Here is a 17,922-nt window from a genome sequence, read left to right as displayed (position 1 = left end):
ATATCTTAATCAACTAGAACAAATGAGAGTGTAAGTTTAATGAGAAAATCATGAGAACACTCTTACTTAGCAAGATTTGCAATGAGGATGAGTAAAAATGGAAGTAGGATGCTTGAATATAAGAAATGGGATTTTTGAATTTTTGAGAAAATTTGCTAATTTTGTTTGCTAATCTTACCCTAATCCATGCAAATGAGGGGGTATATACAGACACCCCTTAAATTATAACCGTTTGGGACCTATCTGACATTTTTGGAAAAGTTTAAATAGGATAAATAAAAATTAATATCATTTTAACCTCAGTAAAATCTAAGCAACCCAAGAGGATCGGTCAATCGTACTTGAGGTTCGGTCGACCCAATTTCCAGGTTCGGTCGACAGAGGCATTTTTGAACTGTAGGTTCAGTCAATCAATCTTGAAGCGATTTCAGAACCTCCGAGGTTCGGTCGACTAGATTGAGTTCGATTGATCGAACTTGGGTATTCAGTCGACCAGGTCAATTTTCTACTAAAAGTTTGGTCGACCAGGACGTTGCTGCTTATTTTGAGGTCGATCGATCAAAGGGTCAAACCATTGACCTTAGGGAGCTTCAGTCGACCGAAGTGCATCGACCAAAGTGCATAGAGTGTTGGGGTTCGGTCGACCGAACATGCCAACATTGTGCGTTTCGATCTTATTCTTTTTATAAAATTGTCTCTATTCATATGATAGTTAATTCCAAGATTATAGGGAACTTTTTCATGCATAATTGTAGGTCATATAGTCAACCTAAGGCCTTTGAGCTTATCTATCTTATCATGCATGCAGTGCATTAAATTATTACAGACCATTAATCTTTAATTATTACAGACCCAAATAAACCTTAATTAAATTACAACAAATAAATAGACTGGGTCTTTAGTTTCTTCAAGTCCATATACATCATATTGAAACCTCCAATTGATCTTACACAAATTCATTAAATATCCGAATATTTGTCATAATCAAAATAGGATATGACCTATCAGGTCAACAATCCGTTTCAAAAATATTAGTACAAGATTTACAAATATATATATAGATGATGAAAGGGTCTCGTTTCTTGAGAATCTCATTAGACCTCTTTTAGGTGACAAGCTACGAGTACCGTGCTAGTATTATATGATTGTTGATGTCCATTAAAATTCCATTCAACTTTTCATTTATTTACAAATCAAACCTGAGATTTACTAATGTTTAGTAAATTGGAATGAAATAAATTGATTGTTGATCGAAATGAAAAATTATATGACAAATATAAAATTAGTTAAACCTATTATATTCCATTTCATCTTATTCTTAAGTAAAGGCCAAACAAATTATAATTTATGTGCAGAATAACAAATTATTAAGTCCATTCCATTCCTCTTCTTGCTTGTTTACTATTTGATATGGGACAAAATTATGGTAGGTCTTTTCTCCTAGGTGTTCTGGTTAATTTAGGACCTAATTAGTTAATTATTTAGTTATAAATATTTGTATTCGAAAATAAAATATACAAGGAAACATATATATTATATATATCTATATATATATATATATATATAATTAGTTATTATCACAGAAATATTCTTAGGATTTTACTCCCTATTTTTAAGATTCTAAAAAACAATATTTTTAAGTGCATTTGCTTATTTTTAATATTCTATAAAATAATATCTTCAATGAATCCAAATACAATATGAAAACCTCCCAACTTTTCCTATCCAATTACTCAGATGTTCCACCTCTACCCACACACTGGTCATATGCAAAAATAGACACAGCTGACAAAATCATTGAGGGAGTAGTGAGTCACCTCAACCCCAACAAAACAATTAGTACCGGAGATGATAATTAAAATGCAGAAATTGTTCATGATATATGTTCCTTTTTTTCTTGGGGATGGATAGGGTAGAGTAGGTAAAATTTCTTTCTCGGAAAAATTTTAAAATTTAGTAGGCTAAATAATAAAACATAATACAACAAAAACTCTGCACCCAAAACAAAATTTTATCTCATGTTGCCTTCGCGCAAGACGTCAATCATATTGTAGATCCGCTTGTCGGCCTTTGAGCCAACCTGCATTGGCAAAAGCTTCTACTGATCAAACTTCATCGTGAAAATAAATAAATAGATGAAGAAATAATACCCTACCATAATAGTATATTGGTAGTTAAGAAAGCAAAACCCTTCTAATGTTTTAACGTATAACATGAGAAACAACCATCATTATCAATAGGAATTCCCTGCTGAACTTAAAAGAGGCAATCCCCCATTAATGTTTTTAACCGACAGTTTCTGATGGACGTAAAATATAAGATTTTTAATTTTTGCAAATTACTATGAAAAATGAGAGGAGATGATGAAATACAATCAGCATTGAGACGGTTTAAGTACTAGGATTATCATACACCTCATCATGATTAGCCGTCATAAAATTAGATTTAACACTTGTGCAACCAAGTAGGGGGCTAAAATTAGGATTATCACCTTCTTTGCAAGAAAAAGTACAGCATCGACAGTACCCTCAGCGTATATTGATCTACCACAAACATTATGCTGGAATTCAAAAGTAACTCTGCCAACAAAGAGCATAAAATGCCAATAATGCTTCTTGAAAAGAGAGGAAATTACATAATTCGGAGGGAGAGAGAGAGAGAGGATTACGTTTTGTCAGGTGAAATCAGATGATATAAATGAAAAGCATGGCCAGAGAGGTGCTTTTCGGGAACACCCACAATCTCAACTTGTTCTTTGGGATCCCGAATTTGTTGCACCTGATAAGAAAATGAAATTCGTTGAGAAAGGATGCTTCAAACACACATGCACACACACAGACACGCTCCCTCTGTCCTAAAATCAGCACCCTCTTTAAGAAAACGAAAAACTTTACATGTTAAGAAAACACCATGAATGCATTCACTTCACAGTATTCCTTCTTTCCCAGACTCCCAAAAAAATGGAAAAATAGCCACTTCCCCCAATGGCGGCCAGGAGGCACTTGGGTTTGCTCCCAACATTACCCACCTAAGTTGAAACCCTGGAGTCGTCCTTTCCCATTTCGCCTATAAGAAAACAAGGAATAGATCTTCCAAGAAGATAAAAATTGAATAAATGGACATTGAGAAAAGCAACAAATCCCCTTGCCTTAGTCTTCAGGACAGTACCATCCCCCCACATACATGAATCTCTGAATTAACATCATAATGACAAGAGAATATGTGCTGGCTCAGTGGCGATGGGCTCACTCCACCTTGCATCTAAGTAGGTTTTGAACCTCATCAACCTTCACCATCCAATAAGCAAAGACTCCTATTCTGCTCTTCTCATTATGTCAACACATATCAATGAAAAGCATTTTAGACACACGATGACAAAGCCATATTTGAATAGCATATCAAGCTTTTTAGCAGTCCCAACAACAAACAACAAAGCAAACATAAAACCAAGGGGAGGATTCAGCAGCATTGTGTTTTTTATCAACTCTTCTCGCTTCACTTATAACTCTTTAAGATGAGATGGACTAGAAGGATTGGTACTTTGGTAGGAGTAGATATGGAACTAGCATATGAAGGTAGTGAATTGGTATGATTTAACCTCAATAAATTTCTCAAAATTAAGAAAATACTATTCAATAAACACCACCAAGATGTGTTCCCATCAATTTCAGGCAACTCAATAAAATGTCAGAATTGACAGCTAGATTTCTCCACATTAATTGGGTAAGTAGTTGTCTCCAAGAACTCACACAACAACCAATGATGTTCTTGACCAACCTGATCCAATTCAAAGGAGACTCCCAGTTTGTGAAAGCAAGAGATGACAGCCTTGGCAGTTCCAGATATGTCCAACTTGCTTGCTTGATGAGACTCTTTCACCTGGAAAAATAGAGAAAGACGTTAGAGAAAATGAACTCAATAAAAACCCATTGCCGATAACTAATGAATTTCATTTATTTTAGGCAACAAATTGAAATCATCTAACACCATCACACTAGTATAGTATTTTTATATAGAAAAGTGCTTGTATATGTTGAATTAAAAACTAACACGATAACAACATTTCACAATATTTGTAGAATGAACAGCAAAATACTTTCAAGAGAAAGAACAAGGATAAGAAAACCTCCTAACACAAAACAGAGAAAATAAAAAGAAATAAAAACAAATATATACCAGAAAAAAAAGAAGGAAAATTAGACCAATAAAGCCTCCCATTCAGGCCGAATATCAGAAACCACCACCACCAAAACCACCTAAAGAAAAACCATGGCTTTAAAACCCATTCTAGGCCCGCTGGTACATCAAGCATCCAGAACTGGTGATATGTAATCTGGTACTGACCCAGCTGCACTCTGTGCTCGCCAAAAACAGAAGGAGCAGCTTCATAAGCTCGAACACAGGACCTCAGAAACATTTTAATTGTGAGTTACTGCTGCACCAACTTAAGCAGCTTGCTTGTTACAAAGCAAATAATGAATATAGCTCTATTCAATGTACATATACACGTGCAGAGACCAAATTGTTGGTTCTGCGACAGAGACCGTACAAGAAGATATGCGTCAATAGCTGAGCAGAATGATGGCAGCAAAGGCTGGGATACTGGAAGCCAAAGCAGGGCTGGTGACTGAATAGTGGCTACTGAAGCTGTGCTGGGGAATTGAGATAAGGCTGTAATAGACTGATACCAAATTGATGAAGGATAGATTGTGGACCAACAATGTAAATAAAGCTCTAACAGAAACATAATCACGAATCCCTAAATGCTGGAAACTACATAACTAAAATCCAACAATACTAAATTATGCCTACACATATGGTAAAGGCAAAGATCTCCAAATACCTCAATCTTTCCATACATGACCTCTTGAGGTTCCTCATCAGTTCTTCTTTGCTTTGGATTTCTATATCTTCTCTTCCCTCTTTGTTCTCTCTTCTCTCCCTATTTTCTCTCCTTTATCTTGTATTTCATTCTATTCTCACTTTCTTGTCTTACATCAATGAGTCTCACCATCACTTCTTGACATGAACTCTTTACATTTTCCATCACTTCTTGACATGACCTTTTGACGTTCCAAATTACATCAATAGTTTCATACATGGCTCTTGACATATGACCATTCTTTCTTCGCTTTTGCCATCATCTTCTCTTCCCTCTATTCTCTCCTCTCCCTGTTTTCTCTCTTCTATCTTCTACTTTTTCTACTCGTTCTATTTCTTTTTTTCCTCTCCTGTCTTGCATCAATGAGATTCACCACTGGCATAACATGTCACAGAAACATGTAAGGTCTTTTACTTTATAACAGATTGTTTGTGTTAACTCTACAAGGAACAGCCATCTACCCAAATGCCTTGCCTAAGAAAGAATCTGACTCTGTGTGGGAGCTTGGATTCAGGCCTGGGATTTGAGTGTGGATTCAGACAAAACAGGGCAGCCCTCGGCCCGATCATCCAATTCGCTCCAACACACAGGCATGGTTCCAAAGGAAAATCCACGCTCCCAAACACAACTTTAGATTTCCACAACTGATTAAAAAAGAGGAAAAAGAGTGAAATGAATGGGTAAGATATGAATAAAACAGATTTCCAAAAAAAAAAAGCACCATAACCATCCAAACTCTAGACCCAGACATCCCCACTATAGGAATAACAAAAGGCCTCCAACAAACTAAGCAAAGAAAGCTCCTCTGCCCCCTCATCATTCATATTCATACACAATTGAAAAACACAGGAAATGCGACTGCCAATAAGCAAAATCAAAGATATAGGTGCATCCTGATGCAAAGCAAGATGACAAAGAGAAGGAAAAGCAATAGAAAAACAATGATCCTGAAGACAAATATCCTCCCAAAAAAAAAACCTGTATCATCCACTTTATTTATATTTTTTCTTGATAATAAAAGAATTTCATTGATAGAATAAGAATATACAGCTAGAAGAATAAGACATCTCCTTAACAAAGTAGAATCCAGATAGAAAACACAAGAAAACAACCTAAAGAATAAAATACAAAAGAGAGAAAAACCAGCACAAACTAACACTCCAACACATGACGCCAATCAAGCTGAATATCAAAAAAGCTCACCCTCTTAAAATTCCCTTGCCTCACACACTAAAGAGAAGCCAAATAATGTATCTCTTCCCAAACCAGCAACTGGGACAACTTCTTCCCTATAAAATTGTGTGCATTACGCTCCATCCACAACCCCCAAAAGACTGAAAAAAAAACACATTTCTGAAACGCTGCCCTTTCCTTTTTCCTGCCAAATCCAGCAAAAGAGACTGCCAGAAAATCCTCCACTTTCGTGGAACTCACCCAACATTCACCTAAAATACCAAATAACTTATTCCAACTCCAACCATAGTCATAATGAATGAACAAATGCAATGATGATTTTGAACAATTAAAGCAGAGAACACATGTATGGAGATATAGCCTTCAAAGGTCTACTAACCTGCAGCAAGTGGGATTAATTCAATCAAGCGCAACCAACCAGATAAAATCCTTAATTTTAAAGGCGATTTTGGCCTTCCAAAATGGAACTATATAGAGGAAAAGATAAATTAGACCTTTTAGAGATTATATATGTCTTTTAGTATTATTATTGAGTGTGTTAGTATGTTAAATAGTGGGAGTTAGTAAAGCTATTATTGTCATTAGAATGTATTTAATTTGTATTATAAATAGAGGAAGAGACCTATCTTAAAGTTAGGTCATTCATTTTAATCAAATCTTAACATGGTATCAGAGCGTGATCCAGCTGTCCCTCCCAGATCCACCTCCATCCCATACTATTTCACAAAACCAACCATACATCCATAAAACCACCCCACCCCCTCTGGATGGCCCACCCCACAAAACCTCATCACCGGAGGACACTCCACACACCCCCACGCACCGGTGGACGGCCCACCCCACAAAACCTCATCACCGGAGGACACTCCACGCGCCCCCACACACCGGCCAAATTCCGGCAGGGCTGACCCCACGCGCCAGCGCATGAGTGAAGTTCCGGCCATTTTTTTCAAATTTTTTCCCCTCTGCCAGGCTCTGATTCCTTCTTTAGACTATATTATTAAGCTGTTAGGCCAGTTTTTTGCTCAAAAATTCAACCTTTTTCGACCATGCACTAGCGGCATTCTCTTAATTTCTGTTCAGGGTCTGTAAAGGCTTCCTTGTGAGTATTTTGGAGTCATGGCAGCGTTCATATGTTCAGTTGTGAGGCTGTGGCAGTGCTATATCTGTTGGTGAGCTGTTCACCTCGTCCGTGGTTGCGTCGGTGCTTCACATGGTTTGTGATTGTCCCGATTATTGATTGTTCTTCTTGTTTTTGGTGTGGTTGCTGAGTTGTGAGTGCTGTGGAAGCACTATGTCCGTCAGTGAGTTGTTGATCTTGTCTGTTGTTAAGTGCTTAACATAGTTTCTGATTGTCCTGATTAGTTTTGATTGTTCTTCTTGTTTTTGATGTGGTTGCTGATTTGTGAGTGTTGGGATGGAATCTATGAATCCCAAAAATTTGTTTCCTACATCGCTGCCACAAATAGCTACTCAAAAGTTGGATGGAAAGAACTATATTCAATGGTCCAAAGCTGTTTGGAATTATTTAGCAGGATTAGGAAAATATGACCACTTGCTCCAATCTGATTCTTCTTATGAGAAGAGAAAAGACGTATGGGTTGAGGAAGATGCCTTAATTGTTACCCTATTATGGAGTTCGATGCAGCCACAGATTGCACGAATATGTATGCATCAAGATACGTGCAAGGAGAATTGTGATTATGTCAAACTTCTATATTCCAGTAATATTACACGTACATATGATTTATCTCATGAGTACTTCTAGTTACAACAAGGAGATAGGAGCATTGCAAATTATTTTGGAGAGATGAAGTGTATTCATGAGGAGCTTAATATCATGTAACCTATAACCGCCAACATTCGTGAGATGCAGAAGCAGAGGGAGTAGATGACAATTCTTCGTGTTCCAGCAGGCTTGAGACCGAAGTTTAAGGCAGTTCGGTCCTAGATACTCAATAGAGCCAAGCTGCCATCATTTTCCGTTGTTTATTCTCGTGACCTTCGTACTTCCTTTACCACACATTCTTCTGCTCTTACATCTGGCTCTGAGAGGACAATCTTTGCTACATAGAGTGATTCTAGTTCTCTATCAAACAATTGCAAAAGTTATCACAGTGGTTCAAGTGGTCATAATGGTAAAGACAGACAAGGCAGAGGTACTCCTCGCAAGTGCACTCATTGTGGACAAAATAATTATACTATTAAGCAGTGTTGGGATCTCATGGCAGACCTTCACATGTTGTCAATGCAACCATAAGACAACCAATGCAGCCACCACCGAATCCTCACCTTTGGGGTCAAGCTAGGGGGCAACGCACTATATCTATGTCAAAGGAAGAGTATTCCAAGTTCCAGCAATATCAAGCGTCACAACAAACTTCTCTTCCCATTGCATCTCTTTCCCAAACAGGTTATCGCATGGTATGTTTGTCATCCAGTACTTCTCGTCCTAGTCCTTGGATTAGACACTCCGCTACCACTGATCGTATCACGAGTATACCTAGATTTTTCTCCACTCTTCAATATCCTGCAATTTTACCTTTTGCTACTCTTGCTAATGGAACCACTACTGCAGTCAAGGGAATTGGGACTATAAATCCCAATTCTTCTATTTCTCTTCCTTCCATTTTATAATTCCCAAATTTCCTTTCAATCTTATGTACGTTAACAAAATTACTAAATCCATGAATCGTTTAGTGAAATTATTCCTTGATTCTGTGGTTATTCAGGATTTGAAGATGAAGAAGATGATTGGTGGAGGGCGTGAAGCTAGTGGACTCTTATCACTTTGAGCCACTATCTCCTTCTACCGCCTACACTGCTGCTGCCACACCTTTCCAAATTCATTGTCGCCTGGGTCATCCTTCATTGGAAAAGTTAAAATGTCTTTTTTCTAGTTTGAGTTCGTATCTAGTCTCGACTGTGAGTCATGTCAATTGGGAAAGCACCATCGTGTTTCTTTCGCTTCCTAAGTCAATAAACAAGCTGCAAGCCCTTTTATGTTTGTTCATTTAGATGTCTGGGGTCTTAGTAGGGCCGTGTCCAAGTTGGATTTCCAGTGCTTTGAAACCTTTGTGGATGATTATTCAAGAATGACTTGGTTATATTTAATTAAAGATCGTTCGTAGTTATTTCATGTATTTTGTGCCTATTGTTCTGAAATAAAGACTCAATTTGGTCTGCCAGTTTGAATACTTCGAAGCGATAATGCTAAAGAGTTTTTAAGAGCACAATTAAGTACTTATATGACTCAATTTGGTATTGTTCATCAATCATCCTATGCCCACACTCCTTAAAAAAATGGGGTTGCAAAGCAGAAAAATAGACATCTTCTTGAAATCACTTGCACCTTACTTTATCAAATGCATGTACGTATTTTGGAGTGATGTTGTACTTACTGCTTGTTATCTGATCAACTGAATGTCATCCCCTGCTTTTAGTGGTAAAATTCCCTACTTCATTCTCTTTCCTAATTCACCTTTATTTTCTCTTCCTCCTTCATATATTTGAGTGTCCTTTGTTCATCAACTAACTCCTGGGGTGGATAAGTTGGATCCTTGTGCTATAAAATGTGTCTTTTTAGGCTACTCATATACTCAAAAGAGATATCATTGTTACAGTCCTGTGCTGCGTCACTTCTTTCTTTCCGTCGATGTTACCTTCTTTGAGTCTACACCTTACTACACCCAGCCACTAAGCTCTTCTAAGATCAATGAGTCTCTTCCTTTGCCTAATCTTCCATATACATTGTCATCTTTGCCCAACCAACCATCTAAGTCTCCATGTAATTCAAGTCCTTCTCATTGCCTTGATCATCCTAATTTGCAAGTGTATTCACGACGACAAATCCAAGGAAGAGAGTCCCCTCTAGCTGCTACTACCACACCTTTGGTTTCCTCGTCCGATGATCATACTTCTCATGATGTTGATCCTCCTATTACTGTTCAGAGAGGTAAACGCACATGTACTCAACACCCCGTCTCCAACTATGTTTCTTATAACTCCTCATCACCCTCCTATTATTGTTTGTCACTACTCTATCATATACTACCCTTCCTAAATCTGTTTCGGAAGCCTTAGCCCATTCAGAGTGGAGGGATGCAATGGTTGAAAAGATGAACGCTTTACATGACAATGGTACTTGGGACTTGGTACCTCTTCTTCCTGACAAGTCTATGGTTGGTTGTCACTAGGTTTACACTGTGAAAGTCAACCTTAATGGTTATGTGGCTCTTCTAAAGGCCCATCTTGTTGCTAAGGGATACACTTAGGTGTATGGTCTGGATTATTCTGATACTTTTTCTCCAGTTTCCAAACTTACATTAGTACGTTTGTTCATCTCCTTGGCTACTTATTTTCATTGGCCTTTACATCACCTAAATGTGAAAAATGCCTTCTTGCATGCTGACCTTGAGGAGGAGGTTTATATGGAGCAACCACCTAGTTTGTTGCTCAGTGGGAGTCAGGATTAGTGTGTCGGCTCAAGAAGGTTTTATATGATTTAAAACAGTCTCCCAAAGCATGGTTTGGTTGTTTCAATGCTTAGTACTTGAGTTTGGTTTTCGGCGGTGTTTTGCGGATCATTATATGTTTTATTGTCATAATTCATCGGGTAGGATCATTCTTGTTGTTTATATGGATGATATTGTTATTACAAGTGATGATGATAAAGGTATTCAGAGTCTCAAACTTTTCCTACAATCTAAGTTTCAGACTAAAGATTTGGGACCGTTGAAATACTTCTTGGGTATAGAAGTACCTGGATCTCTTATCGGAACTATTGTGTCATAGAGGAAGTATGTTCTTGATCTGTTGGATGAAACTGGCTTGTTGGGATCTAAACCAGTTGATACACCCGTGGGTCCTAACAACAAGTTAATGCCAGATATGGGTGATTTGCTACTTAATCCTAGACAATACCAAAGACTTGTTGGAAAGTTGAATTATCTCACAGTTACTCGGCCGGATATATCTTTTGCAACAAGTGTTGCAAATCTAGAAAACGAGTCAATTTCTAGATTCTCTGAGGGCAAGTCATTGGGACGCAGTAATTCGCATCTTGAAATATCTCAAAGGTGCACCCGGGAGAGGTTTTTATATCATGATCAAGGTCACACTCATATCCATGGATATACAGATGCACATTAGGCTAGAATGCCTTCCAATCGGAGATCCACCACCGAAAACTGCATCTTGGTTGGTGGTAATTTGGTTTCTTGGAAGATTAAGAAACAAATTGTGGTAGCAAAGTTAAGTGCTGAATCTGAATACAAAGCAATGGTTCACACTGCTTGTGACTGGTTGAAGAACATGTTGGAAGAATTGGGTTTTTGGCATTCTCAGCCTATGAAGTTGATGTGTGATAATCAAGTTGCTCTTCATATTGCCTCCAACCCAGTCTTTCATGAGCGGACAAAGCACATTGAAGTTGATTGCCACTTTGTTCGAGGAGAAACTTGTGCATAAGCTAATTACAACTGCTTATGTGAAGTCGGACAGACAGCTTGCAGATTTTTTAACCAAAGCGTTGGGGGGTGCTCGTGTTATATTCATTTGTAACAAGCTAGGAGCATATAACATTTATGCTCTAGCTTGAGGGGGAGGGTTAAGAGGTTATATATGTCTTTTAGTATTATTATTATTATTGAGTGTGTTAGCATGTTTATTGGTGAGAGTTAGTAAAAGTATTATTGCCATAAGAATGTATTTAATTTGTATTATAAATAAAGGATGCGACCTATCTTCAAATTAGGTCATTCATTCTAATCAAATCTTAACAGACCTATTCAAAAAATCACAAAAAGTATGACCACTTGACGTTTATTGCACATAAAGAAAAGGGGAGATAATCAGATTTTACAGAATTTGATCAATAGGAATTTTGTATATTCCCACCATTTACTCAAGTCATCTAAACAAAAATTCTTATAAAAACATTGGAGTTTGCCAATAGATTTTAGTGGGCATATTAAAATACCCATAAGATGGACAAAGCATGCTATTCCAAGACATGCTTTCATCTGTTGGTTGGCTGTCCTGAACAGGCTCACAACATAGGACAAATTGGTAGCTTGTCGTAAAACAAATTATGATACTTGCAGGCAGTGTAGAATTAGTGCTGAAACAAGAAATCCTCTGTTTTTTGAGTGTCAAACCACACAACAGATCTATTTCAAAGCAAATACTGATTTGAGAATTGTGGGAGCTGATTGCAAATGGGATGGTAGCATTACTTGGCCAAGTAACATTGGCAATTCAAAGGGGGAAGCAGCTAAGCTTATCTAGTCTTCTGCTATTTAGCACTCATGGAGAATGAGGAAGAAGAAGAAGAAGAAGAATAACTTACATATCAGGTACTTATGCCCACTACGAACTAAAACACATATTTACATAAAAACCCCAATAAAAAATGAAATTACAAAATAACCCCAAAGTACTTTACACACAAAATGTTAAATTACTAAACTTTTAAAATAAACAGAGTTTTCCCATACTAAAAATAAAAAACTTAGCTACAATATAAACAACTAAAGTTCTCCAATGGGGGTTCTCCATCAATGTTATATTCAGGTATAGATCCTAACCTGAATTCCATCTTCTAATAGATTGCTTTGGATGTAAACCTTAATTGCTCCAAGATAAAGAGTATCGAGTTTCTACCTTGCTGAGGGACTGAAATAAGATTGGATAGGAACATTAACTGGTTCTCAGGTCTCATGAAAACTGAGCACATGCCGGAACTTCTCAGGATAGCCTGGTTTGTTCTTTATACTCAATTACCCCAGAATCTAACATTCTCCAAGTAATAGAATCTGTCATATACATTGCAAAAGGCTGATGGCCCTCATTGTCAATATTTGAAGCTTACCTTCAACCTCCCCTTCCCAACCCCAAAAAAAAAAAAAAAAAAAAAAAAAAAGAATACCATCAGAAATTGGGCAGCCACATCTACACGAATTAGTTCTAAGTCTACCTAATTCAAGTTAAACTTGTTCGAGTATCATTATTTTTCTTGGAGGATTTGGAACAAGATATTTGGTTTTAGTGGGGAAAGTTAGGGTTGTCCGAAGATATATTGGCCGCTTCCCTTTTGGGTTCAGGAGGAGCAAAGCCAATGCGGCTCTTTAGAGTTGTGGTTTGTTTGCTGTGTTATTGGGAATTAGAATAGAAAAGAATAATCACATTTGGAAGGGGAAGATGACATCTTGGGTTTTGGTTTGGGATAAGATTATTGTTTGGCTTATTTATGGGCTGTTTCTGCTGGTTGTTTCAAGGGATTGTCATGAAGATGTTCAGCAGGGTTGGTTTGCTGTCTTATATTAATTTTTTTTTTTTAACTTGAGCTTTTCCCTGTTTTTTTGGAGGATTCCTCATTCTCCTATTCTATACATTCTTTTTCTTTTTCTATTAATATACTTCTTCTTATCCAATTAAAAAAAAAAAGAGTTGAACTTGTATCCAAGATTCATTGAACCAGTGGACTGCAAATTGGGCATTCGTTTGTTTACAACCTCAAAAGTTTTGCATATCCTTGACACATGCACTACATCCAACAATCCCGGCAAACACATAACAGACCTTACACTAACTAATCTACAAGAAACTCTTTCAGTGTACAGAAATATCAAAGCTAAGGATCAGTCTGACAATTGCAAAACAAACAGCAGAAAAGCACTCTTCAATTTCTCTCTATAGCGTTCCACTTCCTCTTTTAGTTCCATGTTTTCTCAGAAATTCTCTCTCATTTTTGTTTTAAATCTAGATAAATATGATATGAATTAGTTATAGAAAAAATTAGCAACTCAGTCACGTGTCTTCTTTTTTTTTTGGTCTCCAGTCTCCACAATAGCTGTAGCTTTTATGAGGTGACTAGTCTCTAGTATCTATAAATACACTGTGGTAATATGTGGCTCATATATTGAGTGGAATGCATGTACAAAGAAAAAACATGGTGGAAAACAGAGTTGTTGACTTGGAGGAAGAAACCGTTGACGGTTTGCCTGAAACCATCGACAGTTTTGTCCAGGTGCAGAAGAAACAATCGACTGTTTTGCTGTGTTACATCGACTGCTTGGTCTCGGCTTCAAACCATCGATGGTATGTCTGAAAACGTCAGCGATTTTGCTCGGTTACTCAGCACTGGTTTTCAAATTTTGAATTGGGATGTTGTATAGGTAAGATTTCGGAGGGAAAACCTTCGAGAGGGTTATATATACATGTTGTATGTTATAATCCATTTGTCTTTTGACAAAAGATAGTGAAAAATCACTGTCGTTTACTCCTGTAGATGTAGGCATTGCCAAACCACGAAATTCTTCGTGTCATTGTTTTATTGCTTTCATATAATCCGCATGATTGTGTATTATGTATATTTCACTGTTGGTTGCTGCGTTGTAAGACCGTTTGTTTCCGCTGCGCATTAATTTGCACAACAAATTGGTATCAGAGTCACGGGAAACTTCGAATTATGGCAAAGAAGATTTAAAGGTCTGTCAATGCAGCAAGGTATGGTGAAGGCATTATACGGAGATCAATTGGAAGGCATGGATGAAACAAGTTGTAAGGAATTGAAAGCGAAGGCTGTGGCGACTATCAAGCTTTGTCTGGCCGATGATGTATTGTATCACGTCATGGATGAGGAATCTCCTGTGGCTGTTTGACTGAAACTGGAAAGCTAGTATATGTCTAAGTCTGTAACGAACAAATTGCATCTTAAGAAGAAGTTGTATTGGCTTAAGATGGTGGAGGGTTCAGATTTGAACCAACACATCAATGTATTCAATCAAATTATAAGTGATTTGAAGCGGGTTGATGTGAAGTTCAAAGAAGAAGACAAGGCATTGATGCTATTGAATTCCATACCTATGTCTCATATGTATGAAAATCTGGTTACGACTCTAACATGGGGTAAAGAAACCTTGAATTTGGAAGAAGTAACAAGCATTATGTTGGGTTTTCATTAAAGAAAGAAGGTCAGCGATGAGATTTCACAAGGTGAAGGACTTGTGGTGAAGAGTAACCAGGAACGTGGGAGAAGCAAATTCTGAAGTAGATCAAGTAGTAATAAGTCTCGGTCGCTATATAATAGATGAAGGACATAAGGTGTTTTAAGTGCGGGAAAAAGGGACACATAAAACCGGAGTGTCCGGAAAGGAAGAAGGGGGATGCAAAAAATCAAGAGGGTTCGTTTAAATCAGCGAATGTAGTAGAAGAAGGAAACTCAGAGAGTAGTGATGGTGATATGCATTATGTTTCATCAGGGTCAGATCGCCTTACGGATTATTGAATCCTAGATTCGGCATGCTCTCATCACATGACATAAAATAAAGAATGGTTCAGCACCAACAGGTCAGTTAATTCTCGATTTTTTCTGATGGGAAATAATGCTTCATGCAAAATTGTTGGAATAGGATACATAAGAATTAAAATATATGATGGTGTTGTGAAAACATTATGTGATGTAAGGCGCATACTGGATCTACGGAAGAATTTAATTTCATTGGGCACTTTGGATTGTAACGGGTTTAGTTACAAGTCTGAAAGTGGGGTAATGAAGGTGCGTAAAGGCGTTCTAACGGTGATGAAGGGGCAGAAGTTAGTGGGAAATATCCATGCACTGCTGGGTACTACAGTTGTGGGTCGAGTTGGATCTGTAGATTCTGAGTTAGATAATACTGTTTTGTGGCATATGCGGTTATGGCATATGGGTAAGCATGGGATGAAGGAACTTTATAAGAGGAATACTTTGAAGGGTGTCAAAACATGCAGGCTAAATTTCTGCAAGTATTGTATTCTAAGAAAACAAAACAGGGTGCAGTTCAAAACAGCCACTCACAAGAGGGAGGGTATTCTTGACTACATTCATTCAGATGTCTAGGGGCCGGTGAGGGTAGCATCACGGGGTGAACATATGTATTTCGTGAATTTTATTGATGATTACTCACGGAACGTTTGGGTGTACTTCATGCGGAACAAGTCAGAGACATTTTCCAGGTTTAAATTGTGGAAAGCTGAGGTGGAAAACCAAACCGGGAGGAGAATTAAATGTCTCAGGTCGAGCAATGGAACCGAGTACGCTAATTCAAGGTTCATGGAGTTTTGCAAGCAGCATGGCATAAGGATACATTTCACAATTCGTCAGACACTGCAACAGAATAATGTGGTAGAAAGGATGAACCGAACTCTAGCTGAAAGAGCTCAGTGTCTCAAGTTGAATGCAGGGCTTACAAAGAATTTTTAGACCAAGGCAGTGAGTATGTCGTGTTTCTTGGTTAAAAGATCACCAAGGGCATCACTAGAGGGGAAAGTTGCAGAGGAGGTGTGGACAGGTGATGCAGTAGATTGCTCCAGTTTGAGAGTATTTGGTTGTCCAGCCTTTGTGCACTTTTCTAGTGAGCAGAGATCCAAACTTGATGCAAATTCTAGACGTTGCATTTTTATAGAGTATCAGAAAGGTGTGAAAGGGTTCAAACTATGGGATTCAATGGCAAACAAGGTGGTGATCAAAAAGAGATGCGGTTTTTTATGAGAAAGTCATGGTGAAACATACTCAAAAGGAAGATGAAGAGAAATGGGTGCTAGAAAACTAGAGCAAAAATGAGCACGTGGTGCAAATGGAGTTAGAGACTCAGGGCAGTGATGACAGTGTTCAGAATGCAGGGAGTTCAAACTTGGAAAACCAACAAGATCACAATATCGCTATACACAGACCCAGACGCACTATCAGGCCACCGTCTAGGTATGGATTTGATGATCTGGTGTCCTACTACTTTTCAAGAGGCGGTGTGTCATGGTCCGACTATTTTCAGACCGTTGTGAAGGGCCGTGCGGCGCTAGCTAAAGCACTCTTACTTAACTAGCCAGCCTATCGTTTACCAACATTCATCCACGAAGCACTTTCATTAACATTCATTCAGATAGCAGCGGAAACAATAATCAATTCATGAAAGCCGTGGCAAACAAGCAGTAAACATTGAAGCAAACGTAATTCATTAACAAATCCTCCGTTGACATGTTGTACTTAGCGAGGGAGGCAAGTAGGCTAAGCACGTTGATAATTGCTAGTGAGTTTTACAATGACTGATGAACACTCACCCTCCCCTAAAGAGGTTTTTATGTAATTATCATCCTGGCACTAGGAAACATCAAAGTGACCGAGGAGTCATACTACCTTATTAGCTTACAAAGACTTTACTAGTAGAAAATAACCCTACACTAGTATTTACATGATGGAAACCCATCCTAAGCACACGAGATAAGCGGTCACAGGCAAGCATAATGCCCTGAACAAGCTTAGCTCGTGACATTCTCCCCCACTTATGCTGTCGACATCCTCGTAGACTTTTGGCGATAGGTACACTTCAACTTTGTCCACGAATGGCTTCAAATCTTCCGCAGAAATCCAGCTGATTTCTTTGTCATCAAGGCACTTCCACTTCATTAGGAACTTATGCCGCTTCTTCCTTGAGGATATGAACTTTTTATCTGCAAGGATCTCTTCAACTTCATGTCTGTCAAGTTGCACTGTCTTCAACTCTACGCTGTTTGACTGACTTCTGCTCAGGTCGTTGGTGTTGGCGTTGAATGGCTTAAGGCAGTTGACATGAAATTGCGGTCTTCTCTCATGATCTACCCACTTCTTCATCTGCTTAGAAGCTTTCTCCAGATAGGCTTGGGCAAAGTCTGCATTCTGTCTCCCTTCACTGGTGAAGATGTACGCCCTAGGACTCTTTCATCTGTACGGCTCGCCCACTGTGTGAGGTAACAGCGGCAGCTGGCCTGTAACAAGCTCAAAAGGGCTCTTGTTGATTGTTGAGCGCCTTTGGGCATTGCCACAGAACGGA

General features: G+C 38.2%; 1 protein-coding gene across 19 annotated transcripts in view; it reads right to left on the bottom strand.

Annotated features, from left to right (window-relative positions):
• Window positions 1–1,797: 1,797 nt before the first annotated feature.
• Window positions 1,798–17,922, bottom strand: part of LOC131146298 (4-hydroxy-tetrahydrodipicolinate reductase 2, chloroplastic-like) — a 57,352-nt gene continuing 41,227 nt past the window's right edge. For all 19 annotated transcript variants that reach the window (XM_058095803.1, XM_058095802.1, XM_058095812.1 and 16 more), the window contains 4 exons: window positions 3,778–3,879; window positions 2,669–2,778; window positions 2,492–2,579; window positions 1,798–2,080 (listed from right to left, as the gene is read on the bottom strand). In XM_058095803.1, coding sequence (XP_057951786.1) covers window positions 2,012–2,080; window positions 2,492–2,579; window positions 2,669–2,778; window positions 3,778–3,879 — 369 coding nt within the window. In that variant the 3' untranslated portion in view covers window positions 1,798–2,011. The remainder of the gene's footprint in view (window positions 2,081–2,491; window positions 2,580–2,668; window positions 2,779–3,777; window positions 3,880–17,922) is intronic.

This window comes from Malania oleifera, chromosome 13, assembly GCF_029873635.1.
Source record: "Malania oleifera isolate guangnan ecotype guangnan chromosome 13, ASM2987363v1, whole genome shotgun sequence".
Classification (NCBI taxonomy): Eukaryota; Viridiplantae; Streptophyta; class Magnoliopsida; order Santalales; family Ximeniaceae; genus Malania; species Malania oleifera.
Note: the sequence above shows the minus strand (reverse complement) of the source record. Positions and strands in the feature narration are given on the sequence as shown.